A 23,698-nucleotide genomic window follows, 5' to 3' on the forward strand; every position below is an offset into this window, starting at 1 on the left:
GTTTACACCAATGAGTTCAGCTCATTTATTTTCAAACCATGAAAATCCGGTCTCGCTCTCTCTGTACAAATATCTGTGTAATGAGGTCATAGTGCTCTGGACAAGGCCTCTAGACGGGAAGAGCGAGCAGGGAGGGCATTACAGCACATAGACACACCCACCAACCAATCACTCCACCCATCTGTCAGCAGGTGGAGGCCCTTGTGTGGCTAAATTGCATGACAATCAACAGCAGCAAATATGTATACGGTACATACTGAGCTCTGTTGCATTTCCATGACAACCTCATGGTCAGGTGAAGCATTTTTCTGAATCTTAATTTCCTACTCAGGAAATTTCTTATCCTACTGGATAAGAAAAAGAAAATGCACACTAAATGTTTTGGGTTAGGAGTAGGAGGTTGACGAGCTGAACTGAGATCAGTCAGGCAGGCAGGAAGTGTCCAGGGCGTGTCAGAGGCAGGAAGTATAAAGACAGGGCAACCGAGGGGTGGGCCCATCCATGTGTAGTGTGGTCTCTGTTGGAGCAGCAGCAATACCCACATGCTTACGCACAGCCACCAACACTGCACTCTTAACAACACTGATTTACAGCAAACTCCCCAAAAGGAAGCGACACTCCCAATCAGACGCACTACAGAAGGCCCTGGAGGCTCTGGGAACAGGGTTATGACAGACGTCTGAGTGACACTGTCACACACGAAGGAAGCAGCATCTGTGTGATGATTTGGGAGAGGACAAACACAGATGGAGACTTGATCCTAAAATACTTAACCTGCCAGTTTTGTTCAGAATGGCTTCAAAGGAATCTTTGGCAGCTGGCAGAGGTCAAGGCAGTGTGTGTGTGTGTGTGTGTGTGTGTGTGTGTGTGCTAGTAGGTGTGTATGCATAATTGTTGTATTTGCACATAGTCATAATAATAATAACACCCTAAAAAGAATCACTCTCACAGAGACAGACCAGAGCTGAAGACCCCTCCCACTTTACCAAAATAACAGGAAGCCACACCCACAGTGCCCCCAACATGACCATACTTACATATCCACCAACTACCCTACCCTCAATGGAAACATGACCTCATCTACATTCATTGTATATTCATTTGACCATTTAACACAGTACGCTAATATTGTACCCGACTTTGGGCATGTCCTAAGTGAGTCCCCTTGCACGGTGACTGAACGATAGCATGGAGACCCCGGGGAATGATGGGAGATATCAAACGGCACAAGCCACCGCAGGAGCCTCACCAGGTCACTCTGGAGGTCAGCTGAGCGTTGGTGTTACAGGACTGGTTGATTACACAGGAAATAGGAAATGGAAACAGAAACAGGAACAGGAACAGGGAGCAACACAGGGAATCATTTCTGTGTTACACAGGTAGAGTCAGGTCCAGGGGCACAGGTGTACATGGCTTTGGGTGTTTCTGGCATCGAGTTCTCCGGAACTTTTCCACAAGTTTGTTGTTGCTGTTGCAAAGGGTAGTTAAGATGGAAAAAGAATACTACCAAGGAAATAGCAGAGGGCAGATACAATAATTGTTGAACAAAACTGGAAAAAACTGCCAACTGCCATACTCTCCTAATTTTAAATCTTAATCCCATGTGTTGTAATGTATTCTTCATCTTGTATAAATATGCTAAGCTTCCATGCAACCAAATTCAATCGCTGCAAAGTGGTACAGACACACCGTTGAATAGGCATCTCAAAACAGACAGTTCCTCCCGACAAAAATGGACAGCAGTTAAAATACAACCATTCATTTTCAGGAGATCAAAGAGCCACAGCAAAAATCAGTTAAATTACTAAAGGGACAACGCTATACAAGACATCCCAAAGGATAAAGAGCAGAAAAAGGCTTTAAGAGATGTGTTGTGTGCCCCGTACGTGGGCCAAGAGGAGCTGCTCCTTTCTCTGTGGGATTTTTAAAAGGCCTGTCTCTTTTAGGAGCTGCTCTTTAACTGGCGGCAGAGAACTGTAGTGCAAACCAAAGAGTAAAATAGCTCTTTTATACAATGGGATTTGGTGAAGGAAATAAACTATAATGACATCTAAAATGCTCCCCATGGCCAAACTGATTTGGCACGGGTTTGGTGGTGTGGCATCCGTGGTCCGGAATGCCCCGCCCCGTCACATCGGCTCAGCGCCGTTGGGGACAGTGAGCGGGAAAGTGTCCGTATTGGCATGACACATCTGATCAGAGGGATCAGAGCCAAACACAACAGGTGACCACAAGCAACAGTCACCTTTGAAACACTGTATGCCCTGATTGCTGGTAGACTGGTTGCCAGGTTCAGGCAGAGGGCTCCCTAGTCGGACCCAGGTGGGGGTCTGGTCCGACTGCTTCATCTGACACCCCATGAGAACATGCTCTGATCTTTGATGTTTTACAGCTTTTGCAAATCAGTCATTAAAAGACCTGATTAGTCTCCCTGCCCTTTTGCAATTCACAGCCAGCTCAAACAGAGGAGCTGGAAAAAAGAGCTTTCCAATCAAATATTTCTCCTTTTGAAGTGTCCAAATGGAAAAACTGCATAAAAAGATCCATTTAAATAAATACAATGGGGACGACTTTGGCACAGGAGGCATGACCTCATATAGAAGCCCTCAACCTTCTCTGACTGATCTGAGAGCAGCTCTGCGGGTGAATCTAACCCGGGATCTACAAAAAAACAGGCAAAGCTCACAGAACTAGGGCTTCATCAATCGGGGTGAGAAAGTAACACTTTTAGATTTTAGCTGCTGCGAATTCAGCTGTGCCGCGTAAGACTGCTACAAAACACAAAACACAAGAAAGCATCCACAGAAAAGAGGCTTTGCACTGTCCCTCACACCTGGTCACAAACGTGTGACACCAGACACTTCCTCAATGACACATGACCTCAGGTCTGGTAAAAAATGTAAAAATCTTGGCATAGAGAAGGCCCAAAATGTTGCAGAAAACAAAGTCATACACAAAGTCAGAAGAAGCTCAGATATAACTGACTACCAGATGCAAATCATGACAGCATGAAAATATTCATAACAATAATCTTCTCATTAATGCACTGCCTCAGTCATCTGTCTGCAAAATAAAAGAAACAAAATCTTCCCTTTTTGAACAAAGTAATTTAAATAATCTTTTATTTTGCTGCTCGCAGCAACTTTCCATAATAATAATAATAATAATAATAATAAAAACAAGAGCTGACAAAACAAAATCTTAATTTACAAAAGCAAAAAAAAACATTGTTCCATCATAAAAGCAGGGGTTCTGGTTCTGGTCGTCCGCTTGGTCAACCCGCCCAGGCGGCTCTCGGTCATGCTCTGGCTGCGTCCATAAGGTTGCCCCTCTGAACCTTTAACACAGCAGGGGGGGGCACTTTATACAGTTCCAACCAGTGGGAGGAGCCTTCACCAAACACCTGTCCTTCATAAGGACACGCCCCTCTGTTCTCTTCCTGGAGTGCTAGTGGGTGGAGCCACGGAGAAGACAGTCACGCCTAAGTCAGCCAATCACGGGGACAAGGCTGACAGGAAGATAGCAGGCCTGTCAAAGTTCCACACCTCTTCTCTGCTTCCGGTGAGAAAGCCAATTACGGTGGATACAGGGGGGCTTTAGGAGTCATTGCACCTCCCAGGATTGTTGACATAAAATGCAGACTACAGCTGCGGATATTTGGAGTCATATTACAAGAGGACCGTCCTCCGCCCCATCTCCAGAGAGGGGCAATCTGTTCTGCCCTCATTTCCATATTTAATGAGCATGATAAAAGTCCCCCTGCCATGAATACAACAGAGCTGTCTGAAGACGACCTCATTTCTCTTGTTGACAAGAGCCAATCAGCACCTTGTCCCCCGATGCCCCCCCCCCCCCCCCCCCCCCACCACCCCACAGCTCTCAGTTCTGATCGAAACCCCGCCTGAACAACAACAACGCTTGCAGGAGTCTCTTCTCTTGTCTAAAAGCAGCCTTTGATTCTCATTGCATCTTCAGGTAGCTGGGCGTGGAGTAGTTGAACATGAGGAAGTCCATCTTGTACAGCTGGTAGAGCTGCCTCTGCTGCTGAGAGCTGATGTTGTGGAAGAACTCGGCCGTCATCTGGTCCGTGGTGCGGGTGGACTTGGCGTAGGTGGGGAAGCGGAGGTAGTCGCCCACCCCGGCCAGCCGCAGGACGTAGTTGGCGTCCTCCTCCAGGGTCTCGTACTTGCCCACCAGGTCGTAGTGGATGTGGCAGGGGTGGCAGAGGGAGTAGACCGTCTCCCAGTGCTCGTTGAGCGGGGCCTCCCGCACGGTGGCCGGGTCCGTCAGGTACTCGGCGAACTCCTGGAACTTGACGTCGGTGCCGCTCTGCAGCGCCTCCTGCGTGGCGTTGCGCCGGTAGCGCCGCACGATCTTGGTGCCGAAGCGCTTGTGGAAGGAGCCGTTGTACTTGAGCGTGAACTTGTTGCGGTAGGCCGACACCAGCCGCTCGAAGGGCTCGCGCACGAACAGGAACTTGAGGAAGCTCTTGAGCCGGTGGTTGATCTCGGGGATGCTGTACTGGTTGAGCGTCTTGAGGTTGGCGGGCACGTGCGCCTCGTTGGACGGGATCTCCATGGGGTCGCTGTAGCGGCCCCGGCCCGTCAGCACCATCATCACCCGCTTCCAGTTGGTGCAGGCCACCTTGGGCACGTAGCAGTAGATCATCTCGTGCTCCTCGTCCACCACCAGGTGCTTGAGGTCGGCGGGGGTCAGCACGCGCCGCTTCCGGCTGGAGGCGCTGTGGGCCCGGCAGGTCTCCGCCACCTGGTCCCGTCGCGTCTGGTGCAGGAACGCAGCACCCGTGAACTCCGACTGAGAGAGAGAGATAGAGAGAGAGAGAGAAGAGAGAGAAAGAGAGAGATGAGAAAGATGAAAGACCTAAAGCACCACATGCTGTGCTAACACTAGCAGGACATTAAGAGGACATAATATTCAAGATTTATTACAGCCTGTTCATAAATATTTATGACCTTGTGACTCATGGCACTGCAGGGAAGCAGTAGAGTGGTAACCAGGCCACCGGTCCTCGGAAAGTTTCCCGAACAGCCTTCAGTATTTAGCTATGAGGGTTAACACCCGTCAGTAAGTTGCATGACCTAACATTACGCTGCATCACTCCCGACATTAAATCCATCGATCTGGTTGCGCAACACGCTCCCCTGGACATAACGGTCTGCAGAGAGAAATGAATCATTCGGGCCGTAATGTAATGAACGCACATCTCGTGGAGCTGTCGGGCTCGCTGAATCTAATTTCGGCGTATCGGAACGCGCACACCGCTTCTCTTTGCTCTGTAAACGATAACGTCAGGTGGAAGAGGAAGTGTCCGTGCAGATGGGGCCGGGTCACGTTATCAGTTTGCGGGCTTGTGGCTCTGACAATGCTCCTTCCTCCCTTTGAAGAATGCCATCTCAGGGTTTACATCTCCTCCTCAGTGTACCTGCGTTGCTCTTCCACCACAATACTGCCATGACTTTTCTGAGTTCTGAGCTTCATATACGCATGGACAAGGAGCAGGGAGTTGTTCACTTCACCATGTTCCGTTCCTCATTTCCTAATGTTCCCCTCACACAGAAGCTCATAACTCCTGCATGGTAGGCCCGCGAATCAGTAACTGAGAGACAATGCACGTAAATTCTTAAATGTGCTTAAAGAGCTGTAATTCTTACACAGTGATTGCCTTCCCTGGACCTTTAAAAGCCATTTAAAAGCCAAGCTGATTCTTTAGGCAATAAGAAAGGAAGACTGAAAAGGAAGCCGGAGGCGGCAAAATCACAAGGGTGGTTTGAGGGCACGTCATTACAAAAGGTGTCGAAAGGAGTGCATTCCTAAACGGCACATTTACTGTAAACCTGGCTGGTCTTTTTACGCAACAGAAGCAGTGAAGAGAAAGCCCACAAAGCCAAACATAAGTGTCTGGAATTCAGACTTTATATTTCGAGCACAGAAATCACAGCTCCAGAGGTCCACTGTCCCCATGTGTATGCGCGTCTCTGAAGACCAGTTGGTCGGCAGCACTGACCTCTGAGTGCATGTGGGAGAGCTTGACTTTAGCTCTTCATTATTATAGCTTGAGACACGTATCCCCCCTCTGGCTGCTGTTATCTCCTCTACCGCGCTGAACCGATCACAGCTCTGGAGCCCTGCCCAGCTTGCTTGGATATTTCTATGGTGCACAGAGAGGGGGGTGATCATATTCACCTCTCAAAATGACCTTGTCCCCCTCTGACTGAGCCTCTGCAAAGACACAAAACTTGCAGGCTGAGTTCCATTTCAATTCTTACCATGACATGACATGGTTTTGATATATGCACTGTTATGCTGGTGTGACTGCAGTGTTGAGTACGTATCAAGTACACTACCTGCTTTAGCTAATACGATTTCTACCCTGGAAAATGAATAGGAGATGGATTTTAAATCGCTTACATTTACAGGTAACAGAGTCTATCCTGCGTATGTGCATCTGGCTGCATCAAGAAACAAAGCAAAGGGCGAGTTTGTGGAGTTAAACTTTAGTGTCCCTGAAGACCAGCTCTACATTTCTGCCGAGTCTAAATCACCCTACAATAACACTCAGACCACAAAGCAGAGTGTTCCCACTGGGGACTGCTGGCAGCATACCCTTCTGCTATCTAGAGACACTAAATGTCTTCGTGCTCTGTGAACCGACCACAAAGCAACAGGGTTTTTTTTTTTTTAACCTTATACAACACCATTGATCACTTAACACTCTAAAATGGAGTTTACAGCATTTCCCAAACTCTGTGCTCTGTAATGACCTAAACTGAAGCACTCACAAATCCGCAAAATTAAAAGACAACAAGGCTTCAGAATGCTTAATGCCGAAATAATGAATACACAACTAACCAAACACTAAAAGCCAAGGAAAGAACTGCAATATCCACATTATGCCTAATTAAACACACAAAGTTAGCCTACGTGGCCCTCTGAGGTCAAAAGGGAATTCGCCCTGCAGCACAGTACAGATGCAAAACACAGCCTCCTACACTTACTGCAGTTGTAGCGGCAATATCAGCACGAGTCAAGCAGGAATCAACGGGAGCCAAGCACATGTTAACAATAGTCAGAACACAACAAGTCAGGCAGGAGTTGATGGGAATCAACACAAGTAAAACATAAGTTAAGAAGAGTCAAATATTATTATTATTACTGAGAAGCTGGCTCATATCAGACCCACTCAGGAGTAGTGGGGGTCTTCTGTGGTGTCTTTGCCTTAAGTGCCTGAACCTTTTCGACTCTCGATACCTCATGCCAGCGCTGACGTAAAGGGGGGGGCCTCATCGATGTGGAGCGCGTTAGCCATGACGTTCCTGAAGCAGCACCTCCGGGTCGCAGGGGCGCCCCCGCATATGGCGGGAAGTGGGCGGCTGATTGCGTCGACACCTCCTCCCGCGGCTCTTTCTCCTCCTGGAAGGAGCTCAAGAGCAGTGAAGGACGCTCTGGGCTCGGCGGGTTCGGACGGTGGCCGCCCCGCTCTCTCCGACTCCTCCGCCTCTCTTCCTCTCTTCACCCTCCCTAAAAAGCAGCCTCGCGCCGCATCAAAGCCAAACGCTTCCTGACCGACACCAATAAGTGCTTTGTTATGGAGAGCTCCCCCTCCTTATGAGCAACCGCGGAGCACCATTTTATAATGCGGTGTCACCAAGTTCCATCGGAAAGACTTCGGAGCGCTGTAATTGAGAGGAAGGCTTCTTGTGCCTGGCTCGTGTGTGGGGAGTTTGTCTCCCCTCCTCGGTGCTCTTAAACTTGCAGAAAGGAGGAGCAACAGCACTGTGAATCAAGGATCCGATTTAGAGCCGGAATGCAAAATGATGCCTCTGCACTGCAACCATATTCCCTGCTTTCTCCCCTCTTGATCAAATATTGCGCCCTAGAATCACGTGAGTGTAACACCAGCATCACACCATTCCAATACAGTCCACTACACCTTTAACCCACCTTTAACTACTCATTCCATATACTTCACTACTCCTTTGGTTCTGTATAGTCCAGCATTCAGTCAGTCCAACAGCATCAGTATGGTCAGTATATGACCATATGGTCACATACTGTTCTGTATTGTCCACTATTCTACTAGTGCTGTCTACTTTTCCATTAGTCCAGTATAGTCCTTTCTCTAGTGCTGTTGTCCGCTGTTGAGACTGCTGCTCCTGCCTGCTCATGACCTCAGGTCACCTTCATCAGTCCCAGTCTACTGATGCTCCATTGTGAGAAAAGCAGCAGCCTCTGCATTGTAACTGACAGCTGTCCATCAAATCCAGGAGAGATTGACAGGAGAAGCTGACCACTTCGCCATCCCTCCCATCAGAATACGATCACCCAGGGAGCAACTGAGTCATTCATCCGACCTTAACGTTTCCAGAGCTGCTGTGAATCTGCTCACGAGAAGCATCTTGATATTCAAATGGCTATCATACCGTGCCAGATCAAAAGCCATTTACAGCTAGTGTAATCATCTAATGATAATAAATATCTGTATGCTACATTAGCCATTAAAATGATTATAACTGTTGAGTGAACAAGTGATTTTGCAAACAGATGGTAAGACAAAAGGTTGATACAAGCAGTCTGTTTCAGGATTTTTTAAAAAGGCATAGCTTAACTTTATTATGCTTGCCACAATAGTCAGGATGGAGAAGGCTTGAGGGATGGAGACTGGAAAGGCTTCGTTCCCCTAGCCCACAGTAAGATTGTAAAGGAGAGAGTTGGGATACAGGCAGTGAGTCCTAGGCACTCCTGCCTCTAAATGCACACCTACAGTTCTGTCCTGTAGCTTGGCTGGTGCTGGGGTTCTGAGTATGTCCTAGGCTCTCACAACTCTTACTGCATACCTGTAACTCTGTCTTGTAGCTTGGCTGGTAATGTGGCTCTGTGTGTGTTAGGCACTTTATGCCATTAAATGCCATTTACTGCACGCCTCCAGCTTTGTCCGGTAGCTTAGCTGGTGATGGAGTAGAAAGGCTGTTGATTTCTCAGCACAGAACGGGGGATGATATGACACAGAGAGGAGATAAAGACCAGAGTTGCATAGGAGCATCACGTCAACAGGACAGTGACTTTGAATGCAAAACTCATGAGAGAGAGAATGAAAAAGAAAGAGGGAGACAGAGGAGAATGGAGAGAGAGATACAGTTTAAAGAGAGAAAGAGTTTGAGTCACTGAGTCAGGTGTGGCACAACAGCCACAGTTAAACTGTGACACAGACTAAGCAGGCGATGCAGACTCAGCTGCGAGGTAGGACGTGTGTATGCGTACATCTGCTGCCTGCCTCAGCAGCTTCTTAAAATTAACATTCGTAGAGTACAATCTCCCAAATCCACCTTTCCTGCAGGCACCCTGACCGTGTCTCTCCACAGTAAAGGCCATTGTCACATGCGCAACGTCCTCAGAGAGGACAGGCAGCCCGAGAGGCAGATGAGCCCAATACAGATACAGCTTTTTTTTTTTTGCACAGCAATGGAATCAGTTTCACCGCCTGGCTGATCAGCCCACAGACCCGCGAAATGATATCTGTAATACCCCTGTAATGATGGATACCCGCCCCCCCCCTTATCTCCCCCCATACTAATCTGATTAGTTAAATTAGAGAGAATCCAACACCCTGCCTTCTCATCTCCTGCCCTACTCCCGCCCCGCTCGTGTGATGAGAATTGACTTTCTCTCTCTCGTCTCCTCTATGCATTATTAATGCCGCACCTCCTGAGCGCCTCGCAGCCGGCGGAACAGACCCCGTCTGAAACCTCTCCCCTTCTCCCTTCTTCTCCCTGTCTTTCTTTATCCCTCTCTCTGTCTGTTTTGCTCTCAGCATTTCCTCCCTGATCCCAGAGCGTGCAATCATGCATACAAGTCTTGCTGTGTCTTCCCGCGCAGAGCCGTATCCCTAAAGCACAAGTCAACACCCATTAACCGTGGAACAATGCAGAGATTCAGGGGTCTAAATGAATCCTCAAATTGCTTACGTCCCCTACCCCCCTCCCAGACTTTAGTTGAGGTATGGGCCCCCCTCCCTCAATTGTGGTTGGAACCTTTCAACCCACAGCTGTTCCTCCAGTCTGGGATAAGATTTCTTCCCATCCTCACCCTTTAGCGTAGGCAAACAAACAGCCATTAGGAAACTCAGACAGCGCTTTCATTCCACTCCTGTGCCGACAGATGGACACATATATAGCACACAGAGGAAGCAGTCGCGCCCACGGGCATCCTCCACACGACATGAGGGCGGGGCGTCTGGGAGCGGGCCGGTGCGTCTGCACCAACAGACGGGCCGATGCCAGAACGCCCCAGAAACCGCTTACTTCCTGACCGAGCGGGTCCTCTGCCAGCCCGCGAAGTCAACGACTCCAATTAGGACAAGCATGCCAGGCTTCTTGCGTGCGTGACGCTAAGGAACCTGTACTTGTAAGAGTTCAATACTCTACCCAGAATCCTCACTAATGCATGACATACTCATTAAAGCACAGTCACAGAGAGACGTTGCTATAATGCTGCAGCAACGTTGTGGGCACATTATTTGGATGAGCTCAACCAAAACAGAAGCACGACATGGACCGAGAAGCAGACGAAACCGACTGTGGGCCGAGGAGAGGAGAGGGCCGTCTTGGGCAGGAAAATGAGTTAAAAACAGGGAGAAGCGTGCAGGTATCATTTAGCAAACGTGGGCCGGCTGGCCCTCACGGTTTGTTAAACCCTGGTATTAAACACCATGCGTCTTCGGTGTCTTCGGGCAGAAAATTGGTTTCTATTTTCGAGGCTCGAGTAAACAGGCGTTCAAGACACTGGAAAGCTGGTTCAAAACAACAAGAGGGGGGAAAAAAAACCAATCAAACCGCCGGACAGAATACTGAGAGGTCCGGATGGGAATTCTCGTCTCGCCAACAAGGGGGCAAACGAGCGTGTGTGTGTGTGTGTGTTTACGCACCGACTCGGCCGTGTCTCCGCATACAGATTAACTGCTCTTCCACTCACCCGGGCTAATCCCTCCACCGAGAGGCCAGGTACTGAGCCGTGCCCGAACATTCACACGCTCGCAGTACGCTCATGCGCTACGCCACATTTGAGGCTGTTAGCTCATTGGACACTGCTGACGCCTTTGTTGGCTTTTGATCAGGAGGAATTCAAAGGCGCAGTGACCATCCTGGCATTCAAAACCCTTCCCAGTAGAATGTGGAGTGCCACCGTAGAACTGGAAAAGACTGCTACATCTCAGACAATAATATTGAGTACACAGGTTGACCCTAAAATTTACATTTATTCATTTGGCAGACGCTTTTATCCAAAGAGACTTACATAGGTTACAGTTCTTTACAATGTTATCCATTTATACAGCTGGATATTTACTGAGGCAATTGTGGGTTAAGTACCTTGCCCAAGGGTACAGCAGCAGTGTCCTAGCAGGGATTGAACCAGCAACCTTTTGGTTACAAGCCCTGCTCCTTAACCACTGTGCTACACTGCCGCCCAAAACGCTTATGTAGTCCAGCATGCCCTTTTACCCAATGCTATACAGCGGTGTCTATTGCTGTCCGGTTTAGCCTCCTGTTAATCGTGACACTCCAATGTGTCCCAACAGTATGCACCTCTTCAACAATGCTTTTGCAGTCCTCAGCTCATGTGTGTGTTTTTTTTGCTTTGGCACAGAACAGACCATCTGCCCATCTTCAGGAAGCTCCCTGTCCCTTTTTCACTCTCAAGTCTTGCTTAATTTTTCTAGATGGAAAGGCCAGAGGACAAACTCCTGGTATTCGCACTTTCAACAATCATTTCAGACCTTTACTAAGACATCGCTAACGCATCCACACAACCAACGCCTCGATAGCTTCGCCTCTAATCCCTCCACGTATCCAACACCGAAAGCTCCACCACTAACAACTCCACGCACACAACGCTAATACCTTCACCTCTAACATCTCCACACACCCAACACTTAAAACTTCACCTGTAACTCCTCCACATACCCAGTACTGATACCTTCACGATATCTTCACCTCTAACACCTTCACACACGCAACACTGGTAGCTTCTCCCCTTCACATCTTTTTCCCTTTGTGAAAAAGAAGCTGTTATACAAGAATACAGGTGGAAATATTTCAAAAAGAAGCAACATATTCTGAGTCTCTTCATTACGATTAAAATCTTCCCCAAGAGAGCCTGCAAGATATTTAAATGATGCACTTTGAAGGAGACAGATCTGTCTTACAAAGAGCCATTCAAATTTAATTGTTTAAATCCTTTTGGGTGTTCTTGTACTGGTACGGATTAAAGAAGGAAAAACCATTCATTTCTCTGACAGGAGAACGTAGTCTCCTTTTCTGTCTGTTTAACATCTTCCGCAAAATGGCTTGTTTGTTACAATTATAACAGCTGCAAAACATTTGCAAACATTTGCTGCGTAATTTGTAATTCAGTACGTGTTTTTCTTCCGTTTAGTTTATTGAAGGCACAAATATTTCTGTCTTCCTATTGGATTACGGCTGTAATTAAAAGCAAAGCCCCATCTCTCTGTTGATGAGCACCTTCGGTGTGTGTTTGTGTGCGTGTGTGTGTGTGTGTGTGTGTGTGTGTGTGTGTGCGTGCGTGTATGTGTTTGTGTGTGTTTGTGCCAGCGCACTTGACCACCTTTGCCCTTGGTGCCCACACAGAGACGGATTTCATGCTCCAGGGGAGACGGAGAATCTCCTTCACCCAAAAGCCCAGAATTACAGCCTACGGCTGGAAGAGTAAGTACACCCGGTTTGTGTTTCCTCCTTTTACTTTTAACCATCAGCCCGTTTTTGGACCAAAACAAGTATACCACACAGGCTATATATACATAAGCACAGAGCTGGAGGCCAAAACAACTGAGGATCCAGCACAGTATCACTGGAGATCACTGGATTTGCCCACTCATTTGCTTATAGCAATAATGGACAACATCCCTTCCTATACCTGTCATGGCTACATGGCAGCTTTTCTTGGGAAACCCAATGGGATATCGACCAGATCAAGACTCCTTAGACTCCTGTCTTATTGTTGGAGTATTTTTGAGCTCAGTGCTGCAACCTCAGTAACCTTGGCAATGCTCCATCCAGTCCATCTGACAGTGATGTGATCTCTGATAGTCTGCATTTAGTCATTTGGCAGACACTCTTCTCCAGAGCAACTTACAAAACAAGCCCTACAAAAGCATTTCTACATTTATAAGGACCTAAAGCTCTGGAAAAAGTGTGCTGTGATAACCAGTGCAATACTGAATACACAATAACATATTGTGCATGCAAGTCCCTTAAAATATCACACTGACACAGTCAAAATACACACACCGCTGAGATCATGGAGGTGATTGTATTCAACTGAATTAATGTTGCATGAATAGTGTTTATGGCAGTCTTAAAATGAAATGATCTCTGAAGGAAACAAACTAGGCTCGGGTCACCTAAGGATAACACACACAACCGAAGTCAACAAGCCTAGCCATACATAAATTCAAGTAATGAGCTTTAATTTCACCCGATGCCACAAATAACACAGAGAAATGTTTGTCCTCTTTACTGAGATTAATCCTAATAGTACTGCTGCGATCTATATGAATTAAATTTAGATGGAACGGTTGGTTTTTCATGGCGATTGGGAAACAAATGGATGTGGCTTGATTAATGACATTTCTACAACAGTGGCAAAGCTATGCTGTGCAGAAAAGCAGGACAATTTCTAGTCTGCCCCTGAGCAACATGTCATTATTCACAGCAAGGCACATGAACAAACCAACAATTGACACATTTCAGGCTGCCACAGCCAGGGAATCCTATATATTTCTAAATCATCTCTACTCTCAAGTTAACTAAGTTAACACAGAACACATACTACCACACATTGCTTCAGTAATTGGTTAAGTGGCTACACATAAAGCAAAAGGCTTAATTCTTATGCCACCAATTTAAGTAGGCTTGGATTGGTTAATTAGCCTCTGATTTGTCAGTTATCCTCAGATTGGTGAAGTAGCCTCAGATTAGTTAGATTAGCAAATTAGCCTTAAATTTGGATCCTCTGAGAGCCAGAGCTGTTTAATTGTGAAGCAAGCAACTTTACCTGAACTTCTCCTCATAAAACAACACAGCAGTACATATAATACTTGGTAAACTGTCACATCTAAACTGTTTAGCTCCTAGTCAAAGCCCTGGTGGCATTCTGCCTAGATTACTGTCTGGCCTCCCCCACGTCTGGTTGTCCCACCTCTGCGTGGCTCCATGGTGACAGCTGACTCACTTTCAGCCCTGGACCCCTGTGGAATGGGCTGTCTGCTTCGGTACAGACAGCAGTGTTACTCAGCACCTTCTGTTGCCTGGTGAAGACACACGTCTTTGCTTGGATTGATCTGACTCTTACCTGTAATACTTCAGTTTGACATTTTTTGTACCAATAACCAACAGTTATCACTGTTTTCATTGGCTCCTTGCCTTCTGTAGATGAGCTCCCAATAGAAGACCCAGCCTTGACCAGCTCAATTCAGTAAGGACAATTCTTTTGAGTGCTGAAAGTCAATATTTACATCGCATATCTGAGGTCCAAAATATGGGAAATCTGCTGAATTATTAAACAAGAGGTGTCCTTATGTCCTTTTTATTTATTTTATGCCTTCCAATTCCATAAGAGTTAGCTCAGTGGTGATTTTATTTGACATGAGAAGAATTGGGGTGTAGGGTGCATGAGTGAGAGAGTGTCTGAATGAAGCCTTCTGCCAGGCCTCGCACTCTGCTCCAAAGCCGGGGACTAAATTAGAACTCCCAGCTGGGGGGAGGTGTGCTCTTCTGGGCTCCACCGCTCCAAGGTTGTGGACCACATGGGCTGTCGACTGTAAGCAATCCCAGAGCAGACCACAGCAGAAAACATTAATCCGAACAAGCCGCAAGGATCAAGCTGTGATGTTTCCACTCGGCGACGCGCCTTGGCAGTTTCATACAGATGTCGTTCATTAACAGTAATGAAACATTTGCAAAGCTGTAAAACATTTAGAAAAAAGTAATTTTTCCACATGGTAAACAAATAAGCACGGCAGACGGCCCCGCTGAGGAGCGGTAATTACCTGTGGCTGGAGACAGTTTATGAGGACGGGTGGGGTGGAAAATGGCCACACCCACTCCCCCCAACCACCACCAAAAGAGAAAAAAAGAGATGATGTTGTACTAGCACCACAGACTGAGCTTACTGGTTGACAAATTCAATCGAATATGAACCAGAAATTCATTAACAGCATTCTTCCGAGGCACTGTGGCGTAGATCTTATGGTAATCCCTAGGGGTGCTGAGCAGTTACCTGGTCAACTTCCCTCCGCTCAATTTCTACTGCGCAATTCCAACTGAATAAATGAATAAAAATAAGTGTTGAAAATGTACGCCATTCGGGGCATTTCTGCCCTGCGTGTAAATAATTGGACATCATGCATAGTCAAAAGGCTGAGCTGGGCGATGGGGATTTCCAGCGACCCACAGAGAAAAATCTCCACCCCCTTCTAGTACGAAAGGTAGTAATCACCATTCCACTGAAGCCGACCAATCAGAATTCAGACTTGTTCATTAGTCTGTTATCTGGTGCACATTATCACATGATTGCGTTCAGGCTAATTTACTGGAGCAATAAGGCTGTGTGCCTCCTAACTAACAGCAGGTGAATTAAGGCTCAGGCAGGTTCATGAATTAGGGCGGCCTTTGCGGCCACATCAGAATACTCTCGTAATTATGGCCCTCTTCGGAAAACAGCTTGGAGTATTAATACATAAACGGGCCGCCATGACAACTGCGGGGGAACCAGGATGCTCGACTTCAACAAGACACGTTTTCTTCTGCACAAAGCATATGTGTGTTTTTATTGGCTCTGATGGCATTGCATCCAGAGATGCAGAAAATGGAGGATATTAGCGCAAAAGCACAGAATGCACCCACGGGATTTTGCACTGTAGCCTTAACAGAATCGCCCTATGCTGCGGCACCGTCACAGCACCAACAAGCACAGCTGCATGTGTCTCTAATTCATACTGATGCTAATGAATATGACACATGTAGCCATTTAAACCTCCCAAGCACGTTCAGAGGACATGAAAACATCAGCTCTACCCGCCTCTGCAACACAAGGACAAGGCCATTATTCAGTGCAGAGTAAATGCATGCTTTTAAATCTTGATGTTTTGTCCCGAGTGCTCCAGCAGTTACTTCTGACCAACCCTGGTTAAAGTTTTCTGGGGTTAGACTTTTTTTTTCCTGTTTTGGAGGTCTGTTTGCTTCTATTTAAAAAATATACATTACCAAACATTTTAAAATTAAAATGTAAAACATGGCCTCTGTCAGGCTTCACTACATGGTTTTGAGTCCCGGTAAGAGTCACGGTGGCCCCAGTGTGACGGGGCGGACAGGTCTCGCTGGAAGTGGCTCAGACGAACACGACCAGCGGGGCACCGAAAATCACCCCAAGCTCAGTAAAAAGTGGCGCCTTGGCTGTAATCTGTGCCCTCTCCGACTCTGAGTAATGAAGGCCTTTTATTGCCTTTAATTATACAAATGCTGTATTACAGACTGCGTTCCAGATGTTGCCGTTCCGACAGGCCGGTGCGGGATGGAATATGAACGATCCTGCCAAATGCCTCCGTTTGGCACCAGGCGCGCAGCGCGGTGAGGGAAGGCGACGCTCGGCTTCGCTACTCCCGCTGTTTGGGGGAGCCGATGCTGTTACACGCATATGGAGCAAGTCCTCGATGTCGTCTGAAAGACATCACAGGCGCATGCAACCAACAGCAAACAAATGATGAGTTAAAGCCACGCCTTTATTTAACAGGTAGTCCTGGCTCCCACTGAATGAAAAGCCAGATCCATGCCTTTAACCAAAATCTGACCCCGCGAGGGGCTCTGATGTACAGTGCCAGTCAAAAGTTTGGACACACTTTTCTTTCTTTATTTTTACTATTTTCCACATTTTAGAACAGAATTAAAACATCAAAACTATGAAGCAACACAAATGGAATTATGCAGCAACCAAAAAAGTGTTATAAACAAATCAACGCTATTTTTTATTTTAGATTCTTCAAAATAGCCAAAAATATTTTAATTAAAATTAAAATTTTTTTGGAAAGTAAGTCATACAGAGGCATCAGCTTCACTATTTGTCTAAGAAACAAATTTCAAGCATTTAAGTACAAGTGTTTAGATCAAAATGTCATTGAATGCATGTTTTCCATTATCTTAATCAGGTGGGTCCAAACTTTTGACTGGTACTGTAGCTGACCACTGACAGAAAGCGCGTTGTTGGTTCTGGTCTGGTCCAGGCAGAGGGGAAGGCGTGGCCCAGACGGGAAGGCGTGGCCCAGACAGGAAAACGGTCTTTCTAGAAGAGTCCTGCCAACCAACGCAGACGACCTCCTGGCGCACGGTACAGCCAGAGTCATGCTGCCCGTCTGGCCAAAACTCCACCACCGGCACTGCCAACCCAGCACAGCCAGGCAAACCTAACCCACAGTGGTCTCCATGGCAACTCTGGTGGACCATGTTTCCCACCACTTTGTCAAGCTCACAGGAATTTCAGCAAGAGAGATTGTCGCCAGTGGTGAACAAAAATAAATAAAAATACAACTGTAATTTGCACTGGGACAAACCACGCCATTTCATAATTCTTCTACAAAAGTTAGTACTTTTAATTGTAGGTACAATAGTTGTCCTTAGTTGTGTTTTTAAAAAGCACTAAACATGCTTTTTACCATTTTTGCCCAACAGGCATGAATATTTTTGGCTTTAATTTCAAACAAATGTTACATATTGAAAGTGTCAGCTTCATCTGAAGTCCTAAATGGGAACCAGAAACTGTTGTCCCACCTGTTTGAGGAGAAACAGGCAAAACAGGCAAAGTTCCCTGTCCTTCATCTCCTCTCACGGCGGGTTTTGTTCCATTTTGGCTCTGAATAGACGGCCTCTGTATCTTTTCAAGTGCCACCTTGCTCTCTGCGGGAAAATCGCCCACGGGCTAAAACGTGACGCTCGTCTTTAAAAAATGACTTGGCCATCTTTTACACTTGACAGGTCCCGATGAGGGCCTCCTCTGAGCGAGATATTTCCAGATATGGGGGGGGGGGGGGGGGGGGGGGAGACACTGTGACAGCAGATGTCTTATCTTTCCGTCATTAGCGCCGACCCGCCGTCCGGCCGAACGCCCGGGCTCCCAGGGATCTGGGCAGCTCGTACTCGCGCCGCGACAGCGGGGTGACGGAGCGACCGCGGCCTCGGGCCCACCACGCTCCACCGGCCCGGAAAACGTGACACTCGGATGCCGCAGAAAGAAAGACGTCCCTCTGCTAAATGTCAGCAAAAACGGAGGGGGGGGGGGTGGAGAGCTTAGACCCTCTAACGACAGCCGAACCGAGCGGGCCACCAGAGAATCCATCTGGCGCACAGACAGATAAGGAGCGCCGCAGAATCGAAACTCAAGAGTTTTGATTCCGTGTGAAGGAGCTGCAAGGTCAGAGAGGAAGTGGCCCGGATTGAGTTGCGGGCTTCACCGAGACGAAACCTGATGAGCAGAACTGAACCAGCGGACAAGCGAAGGAGGGAGACAGAGAGGAAGGGACGATAGGAGGTGAAGTGAACGGGAGGAAAGACGGGAGGGATAGAGAGAATGTGTGGGGTGAAACGAGAATGAGACAGAGGGACAGAGGGAGAGCGAGGCTCCTGAACCAAAAAGAGCGAGGAGAGAACGAACTCCGGACTGCGGCTCTGTGTCCAGGTCTGGGAGGTCATTAATGTGCAACTCTGCCCTACCTCCCTGACCTGCCCTCTCCTTCCTCCTCTCTTTCTGTCAGACAGTATCCAGGTCTCTGTACCATTCCCTTTATGACTCTCCCCTCTCTCTCTCTCTTCTTCTCTCTCTCTTCACACTAGCGCAGTATGGAAAGGGGACAGCGGCCTTTTAAAGAAACCTTTAGCACCCCCCTGAACTGGCATCCACAGGCCTCTGGAAGACCTCCCTCCCCTTCCTGACCGCTGCAGCCGGTGGCAGCACTGAGGACAGCCTGTCTCCCCGACCCTGCAGGGAACAGGCCGCCATTCAGGCCTGGGGCATAAAGCGCCCTCTGTGCTGGAGGCTGCTGGGAGATCAGCCGCACAATGGCACACCTGATTCCTCTCTGCCCGCTCGCATCATCGGTGAGGGACGAACCCCTGGAATGCGGGGCTCTCTATGTCACGGGGGGGTTATCTCCACCCGAGAACAGATTTTCTTATACCACTTGAATCGATATGCTCTCTGCAGTGGCAGTGCAGGTTGATGCTTATCGTTGCCTATGTCTATCTGTGTGTGTGTGTTTAATTATTTCCACTACGTGAGTGAAGTGCACTGTGGCAACTGAACTGTAAATAGCCAACTGATTGGTTGATGTATATATGGTCACCCAGCTGACCACACTTTGACCCTATTGACCGTATATTGTTGATTTTAGATGAGGGACCACAGCATTGATGAGGCTGAACTTACAGCTGCATTCCCCACCTCTCTCTCTCTCTCTCTCTCTCTCTCTCTCTCTCTCTCTCTCTCTCTCTCTCTCTCTCTCTCTCTCTCTCTCTCTCTCTCTCTCTCCCTCTCTCTCTCTCTCTCCCTCTCTCTCTCTCTCTCTCCCTCTCCATTCACACAGGAGTCAGTGTGAAATGGCAGTAGGAATGAGGTGGGCTGGGAAACGAATGTCATTTTGAAGAAATCAGCTGGAAGGAGGTCAGGGTTGAGCAGGTTCAACGTCCACAAGGTCACAGCTGGACACCAACACAGCCGACCAAACAGCTCCCCCCAAAGGGAAAGAGGAGACACATCATTGACTCAAAGCAAACCTGTAACCCGAAGGACAAAGTCAATGGACCATACATCCAAATGAGCTCTTCCAGGAGCTTCCTTTGAGCTTCCTGTGAGCCAATAAACATACAGGAAATACCAGATCTGAGAGAGGGATTCAGGTTCATTCCTATGAATACACTCCATTAGAGACATACACAAACACCTTTGGAAACCAATAAATGAACCCCTCTGATATTTTCAGCATTTCCTTTTCCCCAGATGTGGAACAAACCCCACCACATGCTGACGACTCTGCTGTTGGACCTGCCTCTGAGAGCCCTTTACTGGCACCTGGCTATGAGCCCGCTGCAGAGCCGACTGACCCTGGATCAGCGGTGGCCGGGATTGGTGGCTGACAGGGCACGGTGTCTGCCCTCCGGCAGCAACACCGCAGGAATTTTCCACCGCTCTGACCAGCGCGGTCGGTAATGCGTCCCTTGTATTGCGCCGCCGGGGTTATGAGAGCGCTTAACACCCACCGCTGTGCCACGTTACGCCTCTACCACGACCCGGCCATCACACACCACACCGACACCACGCTTCGATTAACGCTCTCCACGCTCTCTCACAGCAACTACGCACTCCCCTGCGGGCCTGAGAACACTCTCTCTCTCTCTCACACACACAGACACACACACACACACGCGCACACACAGTGGAGTCAGCTTGTTCTCATATCGAGAGCATTTACACAAACCAACGTTGTTTTCACTCTCACACAAAAAAAACACACAAGCGATGCAGATATACATATTCTCTGTCACATGCACACACAATACTGGCAGATACTGCCCTCATATAAGACTGTAGGCTGACTAACACTTACATAGCCGCACAGTGAGAGCCAAATCTGCATGACACATACATATAGCAGTGAAATTAGAGCCAGATGGACTGGCACAGTAGAGAGAAGGATTTCTCTGAGGGGACACTATCCCTGTGTACCAGTAAAGCACAGAGGAGTCTGGATGAGAACATGAGCTTTCTTGTGACAGGCACTGTAAGAGAGTGTATTATAGAGAGATAGATACATGTATGGGTGTGTATATGCCTGACATTGAACGTATTCCTGCATCCGTGTATGTATGTTTTCCTCGGCTCTACATAGCTGTACTTAGATTTAAAAGATTTTAAATTACTGCATTGGCAAAACTGCTTCTGTCATGCAAATAAAGCACCACTGAATTGAGAGGGAGAGAGAGGGGGGCGGAGATTGAGAGAAAGAGAGACAGAGAGACAGAGAGATGGAGAGAAGCATGGAGTGAGAGAAGGGCTGGGAGAAGCAGAAAGAGAAAGGCATGAAGAGAAACAGAGAAAGAGAGAGCAAGGGATGGAAAGAAATGAGAGAGGGTTAGAGAGAAGCAGGAGAGACAGAGGGTGAAGAGAAGCCTTGATTAGCAGCATGACGAGCAGCAGCCAGAGGACAGTAAATTATACGTTTGCTCCCACTTTCACTGAGCCATCAGAGACAGCCTCTTATCTGCCCAGCCCTCTCATTTCCCAACTCTTTACTTCTGAGTGCTCGGGGCAGCAGGGCCTCCTAACCACACAGCTTGCTGCGTGTACCAACAGCGCCACACACACATACATACACACACACACACACACACTGACACTCATACACACACACACACACACACACTGACACTCACACACACACGCACACACACATACTGACACTCACACACACACAAACAGACACACGCGCGCACACACACACACACACCACACACACACCACACACACAAACACACTGACACTCACACACACACACGCGCACACACACACGCACACACACACACTGACACTCACACACACACGTGCGCACACACACACACACACACACACACACACACACACACACACACACACACTAACTCACTGCTCCCTGGCACACTCTCCTCTCCGCACGCCGCAAGCCTTAGAGACCATTCAATGGATGCACAGCAGCAGCAGTGACCTCCAGAGAGTCCCAGATATTTTGACTGTGCGCCCAAGCCTGGCTCTGCCTCCTGCGCTCTGCTGTAGGGAGCACACAGGACAACTGCTGCTGCATTGGCAGGGGTTGGCACAGCCCTGTTAAGACATTCCCATTAAAACCCAGACAAACAAGCCCAAACCGTCTGTCTACACTAATCCACACGTCCACTTCAAAACCTCTCATTTTATTAATCATTTAACACTTTCCAGGCACTTCAGTGGCGGGTTACGGTCCATGCAGCTAGACGTGGCACTGAGAAATCACAGCATCTGCGTGTGGAATGATCACAGCCCCGGGAAAACATGAGCGGAGTGTCGGAGGGACTGGAGGATTATATATGCATCTGCGACACGGTGCTGTAATATTCATCTTTATTGCGGGTGGAGCGGAGCCCACAGACTGTATTTATGGGGCTGGCTGCGTTTCAGACTGTGATGTATGCAGGTTTAAGTCTCTCCCACAGAGAGGGACACGTGTCCCGCCACTGTAGTGTGACTGATGTACTGCAGCAGAGTGAGAGGAAGGAAGGGAGGGAGAACGAGGATGAGAGGCTGAAACGGGGCGAGAGACGGGGCGAGAGGCTGAGAGTGTGAGAGGCTGAGAGACAGGGTAAGAGGGTGAGAGTGTGAGAGGCTGAGAGATAGTGTAAGAGGGTGAGAGTGTGAGAGGCTGAGAGACAGGGTAAGAGGGTGAGAGACAGTGTAAGAGGGTGAGAGTGTGAGAGGCTGAGAGACAGTGTAAGAGGGTGAGAGACAGTGTGAAAGGGTGAGAGTGTGAGAGGCTGAGAGACAGGGTAAGAGGGTGAGAGACAGTGTGAAAGGGTGAGAGTGTGAGAGGCTGAGAGACAGGGTAAGAGGGTGAGAGACAGTGTGAAAGGGTGAGAGTGTGAGAGGCTGAGAGACAGGGTAAGAGGGTGAGAGACAGTGTGAAAGGGTGAGAGTGTGAGAGGCTGAGAGACAGGGTGACAGGCTGAGACACAGTATGAAAGGGTGAGTGTAAAGGGGTGAGAGTGTGAAAGTGTGATAGACACAGTATGAAAGGGTGAGTGTGAAAGGGAGAGAGACAGAGTAACGGGGGGAGAGAGAGAGCAAGAGGGTGAGAGCGTGAAAGGGTGAAAGATAGGGTGACGGGGTGAGAGATGGGATGGCAGGGTGAGAAACAGCGTGAGAGCGTAAGGGCATTTCTTCTTAGGCCCACGGAGCTCTGCACAGATGACTACACGCCAGCAGGGCGTGACCCCTCGCACAGGTGTGCTCCCTCCAGGTGAGGCTACGTCATGCTGATCAACAACGACACAAGAACTCTCAGACTGACTCCCTGCGGGTGCAATTAGATATTTCAGTTCAGTGATATTGCACTCTGCCATCCCAACATGATGAAAGACTTAGATAAAAGCTCTGTATGGATGACTGGAAAAGACAATACGCAGACACGGCCATGATGGAATTCTTTACACAGCCTGAGCAAGCTTGAAGGCTATCCCACGGAACTTTCTCACAAGTCTGTTGGGAGACACTGATGCATATGGATCGCTGCTGGCTGCTTGAATCGAGCACTTATCAGCCTCTCTCTCAAGAAATCCATTCATCACATGACAGCTTATCAACTATAAAAGGCCTCAGGAATCTCAATGAAGTGTTTATGTAGCACGTCTTGCCATGATCTCATCTCCTAAACCACGTCTTCTAGCCCACTCAGGGACAAAGGTCCCTCTGCCCTCCGAAAATTCCAACATCTTTGTCCAAACATTCTGATTCCATCGTCCAAACATTCTAATCCCATTGTCTAAACATCAAACATTCCGATTCCATATTCTATGTGGATGTGGATATTAATACCTCCCTCCGCTGTTGTGATCAA

The 23,698-nt window shown here is 48.1% G+C and overlaps 1 protein-coding gene across 2 annotated transcripts in view; it reads right to left on the bottom strand.

The window, feature by feature from the left end:
* Nucleotides 1–3,960: 3,960 nt before the first annotated feature.
* chst11 (carbohydrate (chondroitin 4) sulfotransferase 11) overlaps nt 3,961–23,698 on the bottom strand; it is a 61,128-nt gene continuing 41,390 nt past the window's right edge. For both annotated transcript variants that reach the window (XM_036520367.1, XM_036520366.1), the window contains exon 3: nt 3,961–4,815. In XM_036520367.1, the coding sequence (XP_036376260.1) occupies nt 3,961–4,815 (855 nt within the window). The remainder of the gene's footprint in view (nt 4,816–23,698) is intronic.

This window comes from Megalops cyprinoides, chromosome 25, assembly GCF_013368585.1.
Source record: "Megalops cyprinoides isolate fMegCyp1 chromosome 25, fMegCyp1.pri, whole genome shotgun sequence".
Lineage (NCBI taxonomy): Eukaryota > Metazoa > Chordata > Actinopteri > Elopiformes > Megalopidae > Megalops > Megalops cyprinoides.